General features: G+C 37.6%; 1 protein-coding gene across 1 annotated transcript; it reads left to right on the top strand.

Annotated features, from left to right (window-relative positions):
* The first annotated feature begins 5,649 nt into the window (after positions 1-5,649).
* Positions 5,650-15,989, top strand: LOC145605067 (uncharacterized). Its single transcript, XM_081661082.1, has 3 exons — positions 5,650-6,088; positions 7,590-7,868; positions 14,642-15,989. The coding sequence occupies exons 1-3, from the start codon at positions 5,789-5,791 to the stop codon at positions 15,749-15,751; spliced, it is 1,689 nt and encodes a 562-aa protein (XP_081517208.1). The 5' UTR covers positions 5,650-5,788; the 3' UTR covers positions 15,752-15,989.
* Positions 15,990-16,555: the final 566 nt, after the last annotated feature.

Below are 16,555 nucleotides of genomic sequence, written 5' to 3' on the forward strand. Positions count from 1 at the left end.
ATGAGGAACTTAAACAAAAGCAAACTCGACTAATAAAGGTTTTCAAGTGTTTGATTAGTTTAGGTGAAGTTGATCATGGTGATGGAAGAAGTAGCTGGAACTAAGAAGACATGAAGAGATCTTTATTAAAGAAGTAAAACAAATTAGAGGAAGAGTTCTCTAACAAGAACTAGTTCTCTAACAAGAACTGAGTTCCCTAATAGGAACGTTCTCTAACAGGATCTTGAAGATAGCAAGCCGAGGTTCTTTGGTGGAACTTAACAAGCTTGGAACCCAAGTAATCTACCTGAACAAAAGCGCGGCGCAGCTATTAATTTAGTTAAGGTTTTTTATCTTTCTAGATTATTGTTAATATGTTAAGTAGGTTATTGCACGAAATTTATTAGAAGCGCGACAAGTTGGCTTGGTAAATAAAATAATACGGAAAGTAATAAAAGATAGATTATAGGAAAAGATTTTCTAAAACTTTATTTTCTTTAAATCGGTTTATTAATAAGATAATTCTTTTTAACAAAATATCTTTTTATCTTTATTTTCCCAAAAAGATTTTATTCATGTGATTTACATAAACCGTGTTTTAAAGATAAGTTGAGTTAACTTATTAATCTTTTAGAAAACCTATCTTCTATACGAGTGTGACTTGTATAAATAGTAGAGAGCAAAATGGGTTTAGGTTTTCGTGAGTTTATGCATGAAGAAATCACTGTGCGTAATTGAGTAAGTTTACCAAGCTTCTAACTTGTCATATTAGTTTCGGATTTCGTGCATTGCTTGCCTGACATACTATGTCGTATGTTTGTATTGGGTTGGGTTTATTGTTTATTTCATACACAGTTTTGTAAGCTTCTTGGTGAGGCTGAGAGTTTGTACTTTGGCAGTACGTGCAGTACTTTGGTAGTACGAGTGAATCTAAGTGTGGTGCTTAGGTTGGGTAGGATAGGGTCCTATCAAGTAGCAATTCCAGTGAGGAACTTGTGAAACTAAAGGTTCGTGTCTAATAGGTTGTAACTTGGTGCTTGCCCTATTATAGTGGAGTTTGTGTGTTTGAAATCCTTAAGGCAGGGTCGAGGTTTTACTTCCAATTGGGCCCTGGAAGGTTTCCTCGTAAAATCTGTGTGTGCTTGTAAGTTCCTATATGCATTGTTTATTAATCCGCGAAAAGTAGTCATTAGGAACTTGATACAATTCACCCCCCCTCTTGTATTAATCGTCTCAACTAGCATCTATGGTATTTGTATACGTATAAATATAGTGTTTACGTAGAGGGAGATTTGGGGGTGTTACAGTCTAGAGGTAACACTAATCAACTAATGGAACAAGAAACAAACAAATGAAACACTAGGCAATGGGGGTCAACAAGTAATCATGACAATTGCAATAACTTAAGAATAACTACATGCAAATCAATGGTTGTAAAGACTAATGATAAGAGCCAATTGGAATCAAAGAGTTATCTCCTAATCGTTAAGCTAGTGGTTGACAAAGGGAATAATCGTGTCGTTGAACGACTACACCTAAATCAAATGAATTTATAACGCTCTACCAACCTAATACTAGTATAGGGTAAATAGAGGGGTCGAACCACAGGGAGGCATGCATAAACACCGCATTCATTACTTAAGGCTTAAGCTATCTCGGAACAAAGGGTGTGAATAACTAAGAGGTCAAACTAAGAGTGAAAAGGACTAAAGATCAATATAACTAAACACCAAGGGGAGTGGGTAGATGTAGAAGCCACTTGATCATGCAATAACACGGAAGCAAATCAATGGTAAACTAAACATGCAAGAATATCGAAATAAAGCCCGATCTAACTGCCTTCTGGGGTTAATCGGTTTCTCCTAACATAGCCTCTATGTTTCCACACTAGAACCATATATTAGAAGGTGCAATCAAAGAACTATCGATAATAATGAATCTCAACTAAGTCAACTTCCGTTCCTTATTAGCAAAGATTCACCTTTAATCAACTAACAATGTGCACTTGCAAGAAGATCAAAGAATATCAAGCATGCAAAGACTTTAATCACCATTAACATAACCCCAACATCATAAGCATGAATCAGTTAGCAACTACACCATCCCCACACCCCTTGGCTAGGTGACTACTCACAAATCATATTGAAGACAATATCAATCATCAAACCAATAAGCATCAACATGATCAATAAGCAAAGAAGGAAAATCAAAGCAAATTAGCAAAATAAAAAACAAAGGCAAAGAGAAAGAGTAAGATATTGCTCATTAATTGAAGATGAAGGTCTACAGAGGATTGAACAAACTCCTTTTTCAAAATCCAAGTTCATCAATGAAGAAACCACACTTTCTCTCTCTACCAATGAAGACTAATAGTGTTTCTCTCTCTAGATTAAGCTAAAATATTCATAAGATAGATGATAATACAAACTTGAAAGAGGAGGCTATATATATGCATCATAAAAAGATGGAAATAAACGCCTAGGAGAGCCCTCTAGCAGTGTAGCTGCGCCCTCTCCAGCATGGGTACGGGGTTGCTTAACCAAGCAACCCGTGCCCGCGGCTTGGCTCCCGCGCCCGAGGCTCGAGAAAGAAGAGAGGCCGCGGCAAAGAACAGGGGAAGAGCAGCCTCGAAGAGCCGCGCCCGCGGGCCACTGGGGAGAGCCCTCTCCTGGGGCGCGGCACGACATCTACTGAATGCTCGAGCTGCTTGCATCTTCAGGTACCCGCGCCCGCGGCCTAAAGCTCCGCGCCCGCGGCTCTTGATCTTTGCTATAGCCTTCCTTGAGCATCAAATTTCCTCTCCATGGCTTGTCATGCATCCAAGGGTTCATCCAAAGGGGCCAAAAACCTACAAAACAACGAAGAGACGCTAGAATAACCAACAATAGGGAAAAAGGAAAGGAAACACGAGAAAAGAAAGGAAAAAGCAAAACTAAAGTAAACACGCTTAAAGGGGCTCAAACAAGTGCAAATGAGGGGAAAATCCTTAGAGAAAAGGGGTGGAAAAGTGGCATAAATGCCACTCATCAGTGGTCTCTACGAATAACAAACTAGGAGAATCACAATCCAAACCAATCGACAATTGCAATACCTAAATCAATGGTTCGTATCATTAGAAATCACAATGCAATCTAGCATAATTCTCAAGGCCTAATCAAACTACACACATGCAAACTTACATTAATCACTTCAGTCTCAACAATCAATCAACATAATTCCCAAATTAACCACAATCAATCAATTTTACAAGTTTCACCCAATCCCCAGCAAAGCGACTACTCAAGAATCATTATCTAATCAACAAACAACTAAAGAAATCAAGAATCAACAAAATATGAAGAACTTACTCTGATCAAGAATCAAACATCAAAATCAAAACAAATAAACAAGAAATCAACTAAAGCAATAAAGAGGAAAGAAAGTTAGAAATGCTCATTGAATAGATGAGAAGATAATCAAAAAGTTGCTTCTTCAAATTCTCAAATCTCCATTGAAATCCAAGTTTTCTCTCTCTAAAACTACTCCTAAACTAACCTAAAACTAGAGGGAGAGACTCTCAACTAAGTTAAAATTATGAGGAAATTAGTCTCAACACTTCTTACAAATATCAGATTGAATAGGCATTTATAAGAGGCGCGAAAACGAAACCGAGAGAATGCGGAAACCCGAGTGGCGCGCCCGCACAGCTGGGCTACGCGCCCACGCTTGTGGGTGCGCGCTCGTGCTCTTCAGGGTTCCTTCGAGCTTCATATCTTCATGCGCTCGCAAATGGGTCTTCGTGTGCGCTCGCAAGGTCTTCATGATAGTCACTAAACATGACAAATTCAAATGGGCTTGAAGGTGGGTTCGACACCATGATCTTAAAAGAGCGCGGCTTGAGAGCGCAAGAGTTAGAACTTGGAGCATCCCACATTCTTACATCTTGAGCTTTCCCAATGCTATAAGCTTGCTCCAAAGGCATCTTCCAACTTAGTAAACCACCAATATCAAGACTCGAACCTCGTACAATACCTACAACCACGAAAATAGAGCAAATAAAGGACAAAACACTAGAAAAACCATAAAAACACAAAGTAAAAGAGAAAAGGGAAATTAAAGGGAAAAAGCATAAAACTAAACATTTATTGAGAAAGAAAGCTATGAAAAGAAGGTAAAAACAATCTAAAAACTCATCAAATGAGTGCCATTTATGACAATCATCACTGTTCGTATTTTATGTTCTAGTGCCATACTTCTTACAGTCAATGGGTTTCATGGATATTTTAATGATAATTATGCATGTATTATTCTCTTTAGTCATTTTTACTCTTTTTATAGTCTAAAAAAAATATTTTTCAAATAAATAAAAGTGCATTTATATTATAACAAAGCCCTTATATGAAAAGGGTGAAAATGTAGTAATATTTTTCATCCTCATATATTAGTCCACCAAACTAAGAGCTTGTTCACATTTACTGAACTGAGAATAACTGGACTGAATTGAACTGAACTGATTGGAGCTGAACTGAATTGAACTAAACTGAAATGAATTGAAATGAATATTTTATGAGAGAAGGAAATTAGGAACTGAATTGAACTGAAATTAAGCTGAAATGAATAGGCTATAAATACTGTATGAGACAAAGAAAGGTTAATGGAGTTTCACTTCCATGCCAAACAAGAGAAAAATAACTTTTATAAAATGCACATTACTCATATTCTCCCTTAATTTAACTCCTTTTGCTATTTGTGTGTACAACTGTCACTTCGGGTAATTGATATATGAGTCGAGATAAAAAAATTGAGTAATTTAAGGTCAGATCGGGTCGGGTAAGTTTATTGACACCTTTATTTGTACCAACTCGGAAAATATCCGAATATTTGGACTCCCGTGATCACAATAATTTAGCATAACTGAATTTTAAAAATCAACCCGACCCGATTTCACCGAATACAATCCAAACACCCGAATTGACACCAGTATAAGTCCAGATAGGTAGGGATGGCAATTGGGCGGTGCGGGTGCGGGTACCCCCTCCCCCATACCCACACCCGCCAAAATATTTTTTACCCACCACCTACCCGCCACCCGCGGCGGGTAATTTTTTCAACACCCACACCCGCCTAAGCGGGTAGAAACCTAAACCCACACCCGCTCCACCACCCAAGTGGATATCCACCACCTGCGTTTACCCGCCTTTACCCACCTTTACCCACTAACAAAATATCAGTTTTTTTATATAAATTTCTCATATAAACAGTCATTATACACTAAAAATTGTTGCAAATATATAGTTAATTTGAAATACAAACAATTAAAGTAGTCCGACATCATAACAAATACTAAAACTAAAACTAAAATAATAATAGTCTTATTTCCTAAAAATAAAAACTAAAACTAAAATAATAATAGTCTTACATTGGTGGGTATTTGGGCGGGTATGCGGGTAATTAGGCGGGTAGGCGGGTATTGGGCGGGTTAGGCGGGTATTGGGCGGGTATTACTCAAAATCCACCACCTACCCACTATCCACGGCGGGTATGACTTTTATACCAATACCCGCCAAGCTTGTACCCATACCCGCACCAACTGGGGTGAAAACGGTGCGGGACTCGCTTTTTATACCCACCAGCCATCCCTACAAATAGGGCCTATTTTTCACAAAAGGTGTAAAACAAGTCTCCTACGCGAGGCCACACTCGCCTTATGTTGATCATTCTCTCTCGGTCTCTCCCACTTTGATTAAACAAATACTCCACCATTGTTTGTATCTTCCAAGCTCATCCATCTAAATTTACACGTTCTCTACTTAACGCTTTTGAGTGTTCGATGAATGCGTCAAACTTCATGGACAAACAGATTATGGACTTATCTCGATCAAAGAGCACTGACCTCAACAACAACAATGATTCCAAATCCCACGATTTCGTAGATCTGATGAATCCACAATCTGAAGAAGAGGGTACTAATGATATTCTACCATCTTCGTTGAACAATACCAATGATGAGATTTTACCCAACTACGATTTCCAGCCAATTCATCGCCCCGCCGTCGCTGCTGCCGTCGCTGATCCCCCGCCTAAGTCTTGGAATTCCCTCGATTCTAAGTCCAATTCTAACCCTCTTAGAGTATGAGTTCTCTATTTATTTTCTTGTTCAGTAGATTGTTTGATGATTTTGTATGATGAATTTTGATTTTCTTGTTTGATTGACAATATTTGTACTACGTATTATTATCTGAATTTTAGGATGAATGATGGAAACTATGCGAATTTAGTTCTAATTTTGTTTGTGGGTGTTTTTTGTTCACTGGGGTTTGGGAATCAGTGAGTGCATATGAAGTTTGTTATGTGTAATCTCTATGTTATGGCCGGAATCGATCGTAGTTTAGTGGTTTGCAATGAGATTGTCAAAGAAACTTTCTCCCTCTTGAATTTGGTGATTTACTGCAATTTTTGATGTGTTGTGAAATCATTCAGCTTCTGTATTATGTGGGGATTTTTAATTTAGGAATTTAAACTTCTTGCAATTTGAAAATTTACATGTACAACGAGTTTGAAAATAGATTGAACAAAATAATCATTTTTGGTTCATGTAGCCGACCCCACTTATGGGATTAAGGCTTTGATTGATTGAAGTGTGGGATGGTGATGTATATCATATAGAAAAATTGCATGAATTGGTGGTAGAAGGTGGGTGACAAAAGGATTGAATTTTTTTGTGTCCTAATATGCTTTGGAGATTTTTAATTTTTTCTTTTGCCAAACAAGTTATGATATTTACGATCATATGGAGCAGAAGATATCAGCAGCCTATGGTGTTTTGTTGACCAGTGCATGAATAAATTGTACTAGTTTGAGTTTTTTTTTCTACTATTTGGGTGTATTCAATTCTTGGATTTGTGTTTTAAGCATCAAAAGAGGCAAAGCTAATCAAATAACTTCAGTAGACCATCTAAGGAGCTGTAAGATAACAGACAGGAGGCTTATGCTTATCGCTGAACACATGTTTAGTGAAATAAACATCACTGAGCTGACTGTATATGAAATGGTAATGGGTAGTTTAGGGAGAGAAAGAGAGATATCATGCTTCTTCTGCTTTGCTTTTAACTGCCATGCATATCATGCAGTCATGTAATGACGCATTTGTGTGCAATTAAGGATTTTTGTTGAACCAATGTATTTTATTTTTTAAATAAAAAAATTTTAGAATGGAGAATAGGAGATGTGTTAATAAGGAATTTTAAGGTTTATATATCAATAAATTTAATTTGTCCAATTGCAGACCAGCAACCTTGAAGTTACTTGCTTAAATCAAGCTTTGTTGTATGAAAAATAACCAGATAGGTCATTGTATAAAGAGTAACAAAATGTAATGGTCTTATTTTAAAATACACTGCTGTCGCTCCTCCACCTCTTCCAGTCATCTCCTTTGCATGAGCACCCCTACAGTTTTGTAAAGGGTGATATATGAAATTCGAAATATCTGGTCTTCCAAGAAGAATGTGCTTAATTTGAGCTGTAGTATGTAGAAAATATCGAATTTCATTTCCTTTTGTTTTTTTCCCCTCAACTCGAGAATGTTAGTACCTCTTCCTTTTGGTGACTTTTTTCCGTTATGAATAATGCAGAGCTACAATTCCGTGGATCATGTTGAACCTGACAGAATAATTTTTGAGAAATCTCAGAAAGTAACTGATTCAGCAATTGTATCTGAGATTGATCGAACAATGAAAAGATATATAGACAGTGTCCTGAATGCCATTGATGGTCTTAGTGCGCGGCTGTCCCAGCTGGAGAGTAGAACACGCCATCTGGAACACTCTGTTGATGAGTTGAAGGTATCAGTTGGCAATAGTCATGGGAGCACTGATGGGAAAATGAGACAATTGGAAAACATTCTTATAGAGGTATTTACTGCTCTCCTTAACATAATTTCTTTGTTTTTAGGCCATTGTTGTTTGGATTAGTGTTGTTGGTCACAACATAGGGATTGCTACTATATTATTAATGTGGAATTTTTTCGTGTCTTTTGTTGCTAGTATATACAATAAAGCTTCTTAATCTTTGCAAATTGTAATTTTTCATCATAAATATAATTCAGACGTTCCTTTAATATTGCAACATTTACTTATTTAGGAAGTTTCACAAATATTGCAACATGCCCCCTCCTTTTTTTTAATTGCAACGTACTCATTTTTGGATAATACAAATTTTTAAATAAGACCACTTTACCATGATATGAACACCTTCTAGTTAGGTTGGGCAAGGACTGGGATAAGGTTACATGCTTATAGTGACTCACAACAATAGTCTTATGATGGTAAAGAGGTTCCCCGCAAATGTTTCTCGAATATATATACTTCCTCCGTTCTTTTAATATCGCACCATAGTGTTTGGACACACTTTTTTTGGTAGTGGGGAAAAGGAAGAGAGAAAAAGGTAAAAATACAAAATGATCCTTGTGATGTAAACATAAAGTAAAGATTCAAGTGTTAATAGTAAGGGTATATTGGATGTAAACGGAGATATTTTGTTTCCTAAGATGGATATGATGCAATATTTGTGAAACTTCCTTAAAAGGCAAGTGGGGCAATATTTTAAAAACGAAGGAAGTATATCTTCTTTCATTCTTCAAATATAATGCCCCCTTACTTTTGTAAAACTAGTTACTTACAATTATACGGACAACTTTGTAAGTTTTCCTCTCGTTTCTACTCCCTTCGTTTTCCTAAGTACTACACACTTTTCGTTTGCATCCATTTTCTAAGCTATACTCACTTTTGCTTTATTATTTTTATAACAACTTTTATTCATATTTTTTTATCATTCACAACCCCACATTTTGAGGCCCAATTTTATTTAATAAATCTTGTGTTACCCCGACACTCCTCTCAACCCAGAGTATCGCGTGTAGACTCGACATGATGCTCGGCACGCGTGGGTTGAGGCGTCGAATCGCGTACCGGGAAAGTGCCTCGGAGCGAGTGTCGAGATCAAGTAGATCAGTGGACTATGTTACTTCGTGGTCACGAACTCACGACTAGGTATGAAATTCACGAGTAGATCAGACTTTTATAGCGGACTCCATTGTTGCAACCTTGCAGTAGCTTCCCGATAGAGAGAGAAAGTAGAACCTTAAACAAATGAGGTTAATTTGGGTGGGAGAGCTGTTGTTTGGAGAAGGTAAAAGTGTGTGGGACAGCTGTTTGGCTTTGCTAATTCCCTTTTTTATTTTTTACTTTTACCAATGTTACTTTTAGTTATTACACAGTACCTATTTTTGTTAAATACTCTCATATTAATTGATAATTATTATACTACCTTTTTTTTTTTTTTTTTTTTTTTTTCTTTTTTCTTCTTTTTAATTTTAGTTAAAGTATCTTAAAAATTTCCCGACACTTTACATACTAGCCGTGTCCAAAAATTTAGTCAAGACACTCTTTTAACCGTATCCCCATATCGGCTATTTTTAGAATCGGAGGATTGGATTCTCCGATCCCTACTTGGATACGACACCCAAACTCGAGTCTGTGCAACATAGAATAAATCTCATACTCTCTGTTTCTCTCCTCTTTAATTCAAAAAGTACCCACATGCATGGTCCTCATTTTCACTTTTCTTTGGTTTGCGTATATATTCAGCTAAATGAAGGGAGTGTTTTCAAACTAATTAAAATGTTGTGCACTCTCATTACCTAATACGTAGTATGTCCTAATGCAAAGATCCGGTTGAAATCGCACTATGCTAGGTAGGAGAATTATATTGTGTTATTTTTAAATTTATATATATATTTCTTTTTTTTGAGTAATATGATTTTTAGGGTCATAATGTGCAAATTAATAATACTTAATTCGTTTGTAAGTTATTTTAGTACTCCCTTCGTTTTTTAAGTGCTCAGTTTGACATTTCCACTATTCACATACATCTCTTTGATCCATGTTTGTGATTTATGTATAAGATTAAAGATATTAGTCTTATGAGTATTTGTTATAATTATGAGTATTTATCTACTTCTTATAAGTTATGTTATCTATGATTAAGAATATCATTGGTCAAAGTTTCGTCTCTTGATAAATGTGCCGGTGACTTGGGCACTTAAAAAAACTAACAAGGAGTAACACGTTTTTGTTTCCAAAAAATGTATGTCTTACCAAATAAATACATGTTTTTCTGTTACCATAGTAAATACATGTTATAGGTTCTGTTTTAATAGAAGTATAACAAAAAATAATGAAAAATTTGTAGGGGTTTAGGATACCAGCCCAATTAGCTATCTATTGATAGAGGTTCATGTGACTACCAAAAATTAAAGTAAATTGATCTTGATGGCCCTGTTGCCAAGTGAAAGATAGGAGGCAGATTAGATATAAATTCAATATTATAAATTCAATAAAAGGAAGGTAGTGGGAGGAGAGAGAGAAAAAAAATAAAATAAAATAAAAGGTAGTGGGCAGAGAGAGAGAACAAAAGAGAACGAGTGGCATACTTGTCCATAACTGAAAAAGGAAAGGTTGCCGGAGAAGACTTTTTATTTTTTGATATATTTGCCCTCAATATTAGATCTAGTTCTACTCAATCCATCTTTAGCACGCTTTAAGTATGCTAAATTGGACGAATTGGAGCACTTTGAGTTTTTGTCTTTAGTTTTTTCTATTATTTGATGGTTAGTTTGGAAAAAGTGAGTGGGTGTAGCCGTGTAAGATAATGGTGTGGCTAAAGAACGACAATGGTGTAAAAAGTTTGGTGGATATTTTTAGCAAATATTACACTTTTATTACTCTAAAAAATAATTTTTGGTTGTCTCCGGAGTCTAAGACTCTCAATACATATCACACACTCGGGATATCTTAATATCGACAAACATTTGTTTAAACCTGGTTTACATTAATATTAGTGTACCTCGAATAGTTTTAAGGTAAATTTTTGCCGATTTGGTACAGCTTTTAACTTGTTTGGGCTGACTTTTAACTTGCAGAGATAATTATAAATCAAAATAGTAATTGGATAAGTTTTGTGATAGTATTATAGTTACACACTGATTTGATTTTTACTTATTTAAACAGAATGACTTTATTGATGAAGCATAGATACCTTTATATATATAAAGCTAACTACTTACTTTTATTAGGGTAACTTTTTATCATTTTAGGACAACTATTGTTGCAAATAATTCTCTTACAAGTTTTAACCAAGTTAAAAAATACTCTTTTAATTCTGATAAGGGAATAAGCACGTCGTCAAGTGCCTAACCCTAAATCAAATAATATTTATATAACCTAAACGAACCAAATACAAGTATAAGGTAAGCAAAGGGTCGAACCGCAAGGAGAAGCTAAGCACTGTAATCAATACTCAATACCGAGCAACTAAGCTATCTCGGGAAGGTGAACAAAGTTATCTAAGAGATTAAAGCTAAAAGTGAATGAATTAGAAACATATAATTAGAATACTAAGGGGAATGGTTAGATGTAGGCTTCACTTGAACATACAATAACATGGAAACAAATTAATCATGAACTACACATACTTGAATGTCGATATAAAGGATCCAATCTAGCCACCTGTCGAGGTCAGTTGACTTATCCTAACATAGCCTCTATGTTGTCACATTAGAACCATATACTAGGAGGTACAATTAGGCAACAATTGATACAAATGAACTTAGCTAAGTCAACTATCGCATCATTTAGCATAAATTCACCCTCAATCAACTAACAACGTGCACTTTGCAAGAAGATTAAAGAACAACGATCAAGTAAAGACTTTAATCACAATCAACTTGAATTCCAAACCAAAAGCATGAACAAATTCCAACTACATCATCCCCACACCTTTAGTTAATGAACTACTCACTATCCATAGCAACTAACAAGTTAATCATGAAATCAACAAGCAAAAACATGATTAATGAGTAATTAACAAGGCAAAAGCAATCTAAAACAAAATAAAGTAGCAAAATAAAGAGAAGAGAGTAAGGAAATGCTCATTCATTGAAGTTGAAATTCTACAAAGAGGTTGATTAAGCTTCTTCTTCAAAATCCAAGCTCAACAATGGAGGAATCCACACTTTCTCTCTCTAAAATGCCAAAACTAAGGATGTTTCTCTCTCTACTAAGTTTTAAGATTAATTGGAAATTAAAAGATAATTATAAAATTCAAGAAGTCTATTTATAGGGCATTACAAATCCAGAAAGAAAGACTCAAGGAGAGCCCTCTCCTCGCATGTCGCGCACTCTCATAGTTGGGTACGGAAATTATTAACCCAGCAAGGTCGGGGCCGCGGGTGAAAGGTGGAGAGGCCTCTCCTGCTTAGGAGAGGCCGCGCCCTAGAACAGGGGAAAGTCATGCTCGAAATACCGCGACCGCGGGTTAATGAGGAGAGACCTCTTTTAGGGCGCGGCTAGGCATCTACCGGAACAATTGAGGCAACTGCAGAGCAGCAGCCCGCGCCCGCGGCTTTAGGCTCCGCGCCCGTGGCTCCTGTATGGCTGCGCGTCCTCTCTTTGAGCATCTCCTTGCCTTCTTTAGCTCCATATGCTACCATAGACTTCACCAAAAGGGCCAAGAACCTACAAAACATCAAAGCAATCAAATCAATCAATCAATCAAAGCCTTAATCCCAAAAGTGGGGTCGGCTAACATGAACCAAATTTGATTATTCCGTGTAGTCATCAACATAAATCTTTCTCCTCCATCCCTTACGATCCAAAACTTCATCCTCACGTAAATCCATGCACTTCATATCCTTCCTCACTCCTTCCAACCAAGTCATCTTTGGTCTCCCTCTTCCTCGTTTAATCCCTCCATGGTCCCACTCTTCCACTCTTCGCACCGGTGCACCCTCGGGTCTCCGTCTTACATGTCCAAACCAACGCAGACGATTTTCCCTTAATTTATCTACAATGCCCGCCACACCTACTTTCTTGCGAATAACCTCATTTCTGATTCTATCTCTTAAAGTGTTTCCACACATCCACCTTAACATGCGCATTTCCGTAACCTCCATCTTTTTAATATGCTCTTTCTTAGAAGCCCAACATTCTGTACCATAGAGCAACACTGGTCTTATGGCAGTCCTGTAGAATTTTCCCTTCAACTTTAAGGGAATGCTGCGGTCGCATAACAATCCCGTGGCCGCTCTCCATTTAAGCCACCCTGACTTAATCCTGTGGGTCACGTCTTGATCAATGTCACCATTCTTCTGGATGATCGACCCTAGGTACTTAAAACATTCACTCATGGTCAAATCCTTTCCATCCAAACTCACCACTTCATTGCTTGTCCCCCTCTGAGTGCCAAAACGACATACCAAATATTCAGTCTTACTCCGACTTAGCTTAAACCCTCTAGATTCCAACCTTTGCCTCCATTGCTCCAACTTGACATTAACCCCATCCTTAGTCTCATCCACCAAAACGATATCATCTGCGAACAGCATACACCATGGAACCTCATCTTGAATTGGTCTAGTTAATTCATCTAGAACCGTTGCAAAAAGAAAAGGGCTTAATGCAGACCCTTGATGCAATCCGATTGTAATAGGGAAATCTTTTGTCAACCCTCCGCATGTCCTCACATTTGTTGACACATCCCGATACATATCCTTAACTAGGTCTACATACCTTCGTGGGATACCTTTCTTCAACATTGCCCACCAAAGTATCTCTCTTGGCACCTTGTCATATGCCTTCTCTAAATCAATAAAGACCATATGAAGATCTTTCTTCTTTACCCTATAAAACTCCATCATTTGTCTTATCAAATGGATTGCCTCCATAGTAGATCTCCCAGGCATAAAACCAAATTGGTTATCTGAAATGCTTGTGCATGCCCTCAACCTTTGTTCAATCACCCTTTCCCACAACTTCATAGTATGGCTCATAAGCTTAATTCCTCGATAGTTAGAACAATCTTGAGCGTCTCCTTTGTTTTTATAAACCAAAGCAAACTAAGAAAATGCAAGAAAAGGGAGAAAAAGAGGGAAAACACGAGAAAAGATAAAACAACACAAAAACGAAGATAAAACACTTGAATAGGCTCAAACAAGTGCAAATGAGGGGAGAAATCGGAGAATCCTTAGATAAAAAGGATAAAAGAGTGGCATAAATGCCACTCATCAAATTCCTTTCATAAACTCGTAATGTCTAAAGAGACGCTTTGTCCTCGTACTAATTTTTGCGAATCTTTAGTAAAGTTCTAATTGTAGCCTATAATAAACGAATAGAATTCTTCAAGTAGTGACATGTACCACGAAGAAGGTGGTTATTATTTTTTTGCCAAGTATAAGTCAACCTTATGCAATTACCTACTCGGTGACTCCATCTTCTGTCCTCTCGTAAATTGGAACGCTGGAAACAAAATTTGAAACCAGATATGTGCTCATTTAATTTCTGTGTAGTAATATTTACATCTCAGTTGCAGAATTTGATCACTCCGAAACTGCCGTTGAAAGAGTTGGGGAATGAACAGTGCCTGCATAACGTCTCGAGTGTTTCTGACTATTTCTAAATTCAAGGATATAGAGAAATGCCAAATTCTAATGGCATGTTTTTATGTACTTACTATTATTTATTTGTAAAATTATCTATTGGTGGCTGCACGCAATTTTATTTCTCTGCACGCAATTTTATTTCCCTGCTAGATTTCCTCAACATTGCTTTTTGTTTGTTTTTGTTTGCAGGTGCAAAATGGTGTGCATGATTTGAAGGACAAACAAGAAGTCATGGAAGGTCATATGCAGTTAGCAAAAATGCAAATTTCTAAGGCAGAGCAGTCACCTGAACTTCCGAAGGCCTTCCATCCAGATCCTGTGCAGCAAATAGCAGCCTCTGCTCCTCCTCAACAATCTGGTCTCCCACAATTTTCTGTTGCTGCTCCTCAGCAAGCTCCTCTCCCCTCTAATGCTCCTCTACCATCTCAGCAACACAGTCATCCTCCCCCTGGGACCACTCAATTTCCTTCAGGCCACATTCCACCAGGTCACATCCCGCCTGGGCCTCAGCGAGATGCCTATTTCTCACCACCTAGCCAAACTCAAGAAGCACCAAGCCAACAATATCAAATGCCGCCTCCAGCTCAGCACCAGCAACAATCCCTTCCTCTTGCTCCACCGCCTCAACAATATCAATCAACCCTTACCCCACCTTATCCCCAGCCTCCCCAGCCTCCTCAACAACAGCATTCTACTGGTGTGGGTGCTAGCACTCCTCACATTTCACCTCCATTGGGACATCGTCTAGAGGATAGTCCATTTGTACCATCTCAGACTTACCCACCAAATCTCCATCAGTCCGCATCCCAACCAAGCAGTACACCACCTCACTCCCAGCCATACTATGGAAGCCCTACTTCTATGTATGAGCCACCACCAACTGGCAGATCCAATTCTGGTATTCCATCTGCTTATGTCCCACCATCAGGGCCTGGTGAACAGTACCCTTACGGTGGACCTGCTTCACATTATAGCAGTGGCTCATCCTTTAAAGCACAACCACATTCTCCCGTTGGTAGTGGAAGCAATTATCCTCAGCTTCCCACTGCTAAGATTTTACCACAACCTATTCCTACTGCCTCTGGGCTTGGTGGTGGGTCAAATTCTGGAGGAAGTGGTAACAGAGTTCCCATTGATGATGTTGTCTATAAGGTGACAAGTATGGGCTTTCCCAAGGACGTTGTTAGGGCAACAGTTCGCAAACTTACTGAAAATGGCCAGTCAGTTGACCTAAATGTTGTGTTAGACAAGTTAATGAATGATGGAGAAATACAGCAGAGGGCCTGGTTAGGCCGGTGACCTGGTAATGTTTGGATGATTCCTTTGTATAGACGGGTTTGATGAACATTTTTCTGTTGCCTAGTTAAGTGTTTATTACTTTATTGTGTTAATGTTCTTTAATATTGCTCGTCATTTTAATGATTTTAATTCATTGCTGCTGTTTGATTTTATAAGCTTTCATAAGCTTAGGGCGGCAAACGAATTTTCTCTTTTCATATTGATTATAATTATGGTCCCATTGGTCTGCTATTGTGTACTTGTGCGTGGATCGTTTGTTGTGGAATGTTCTTTACTCTCAAATTGCACTACTTCTGTAGTAACGATTGTCATACAGGTTTATAATGTATTTGAAGGAAAGAGGTTTTCGTTACGTTAGAACATAAGCATCATTCATCTAGTACTATGGGACGCACTTGCTATGTAATACCAAGTCCTGATATCTTTTCAACCTTACTCATAGAAAATGTGTTTATTTCACTAGGACCTTCGGCTCGATCTCCAGAGGAAGAGCCATTGTAGTAGAACTAGAGAAATAGTAGTGAGACGGAGGCACGAGCTGCATTAGCAAAGCAACAAAACATCACCACCAAAATTGTTTAATTGAATTACAATCTTTAAATTGAAAACAAGGGGAAATACAAATTCATCTTTGTAACCAACTAATTTTGTTGATCTTTCGTTCACATGTCATAAAATTGCTGACTCATAACTACCAACTCAACTCTTCGTCTTTCTTCCCAAAACAAGCTTCCCCTTCCTCTAATGAAATTACCATCGACACCTTCCTCCATCTTTCATTTGCTCACTGAAACCCATCAATGT

The sequence above is a fragment of the Chenopodium album genome, chromosome 22 (genome assembly GCF_948465745.1).
Source record: "Chenopodium album chromosome 22, dcCheAlbu1.1, whole genome shotgun sequence".
Taxonomy (NCBI): Eukaryota; Viridiplantae; Streptophyta; class Magnoliopsida; order Caryophyllales; family Amaranthaceae; genus Chenopodium; species Chenopodium album.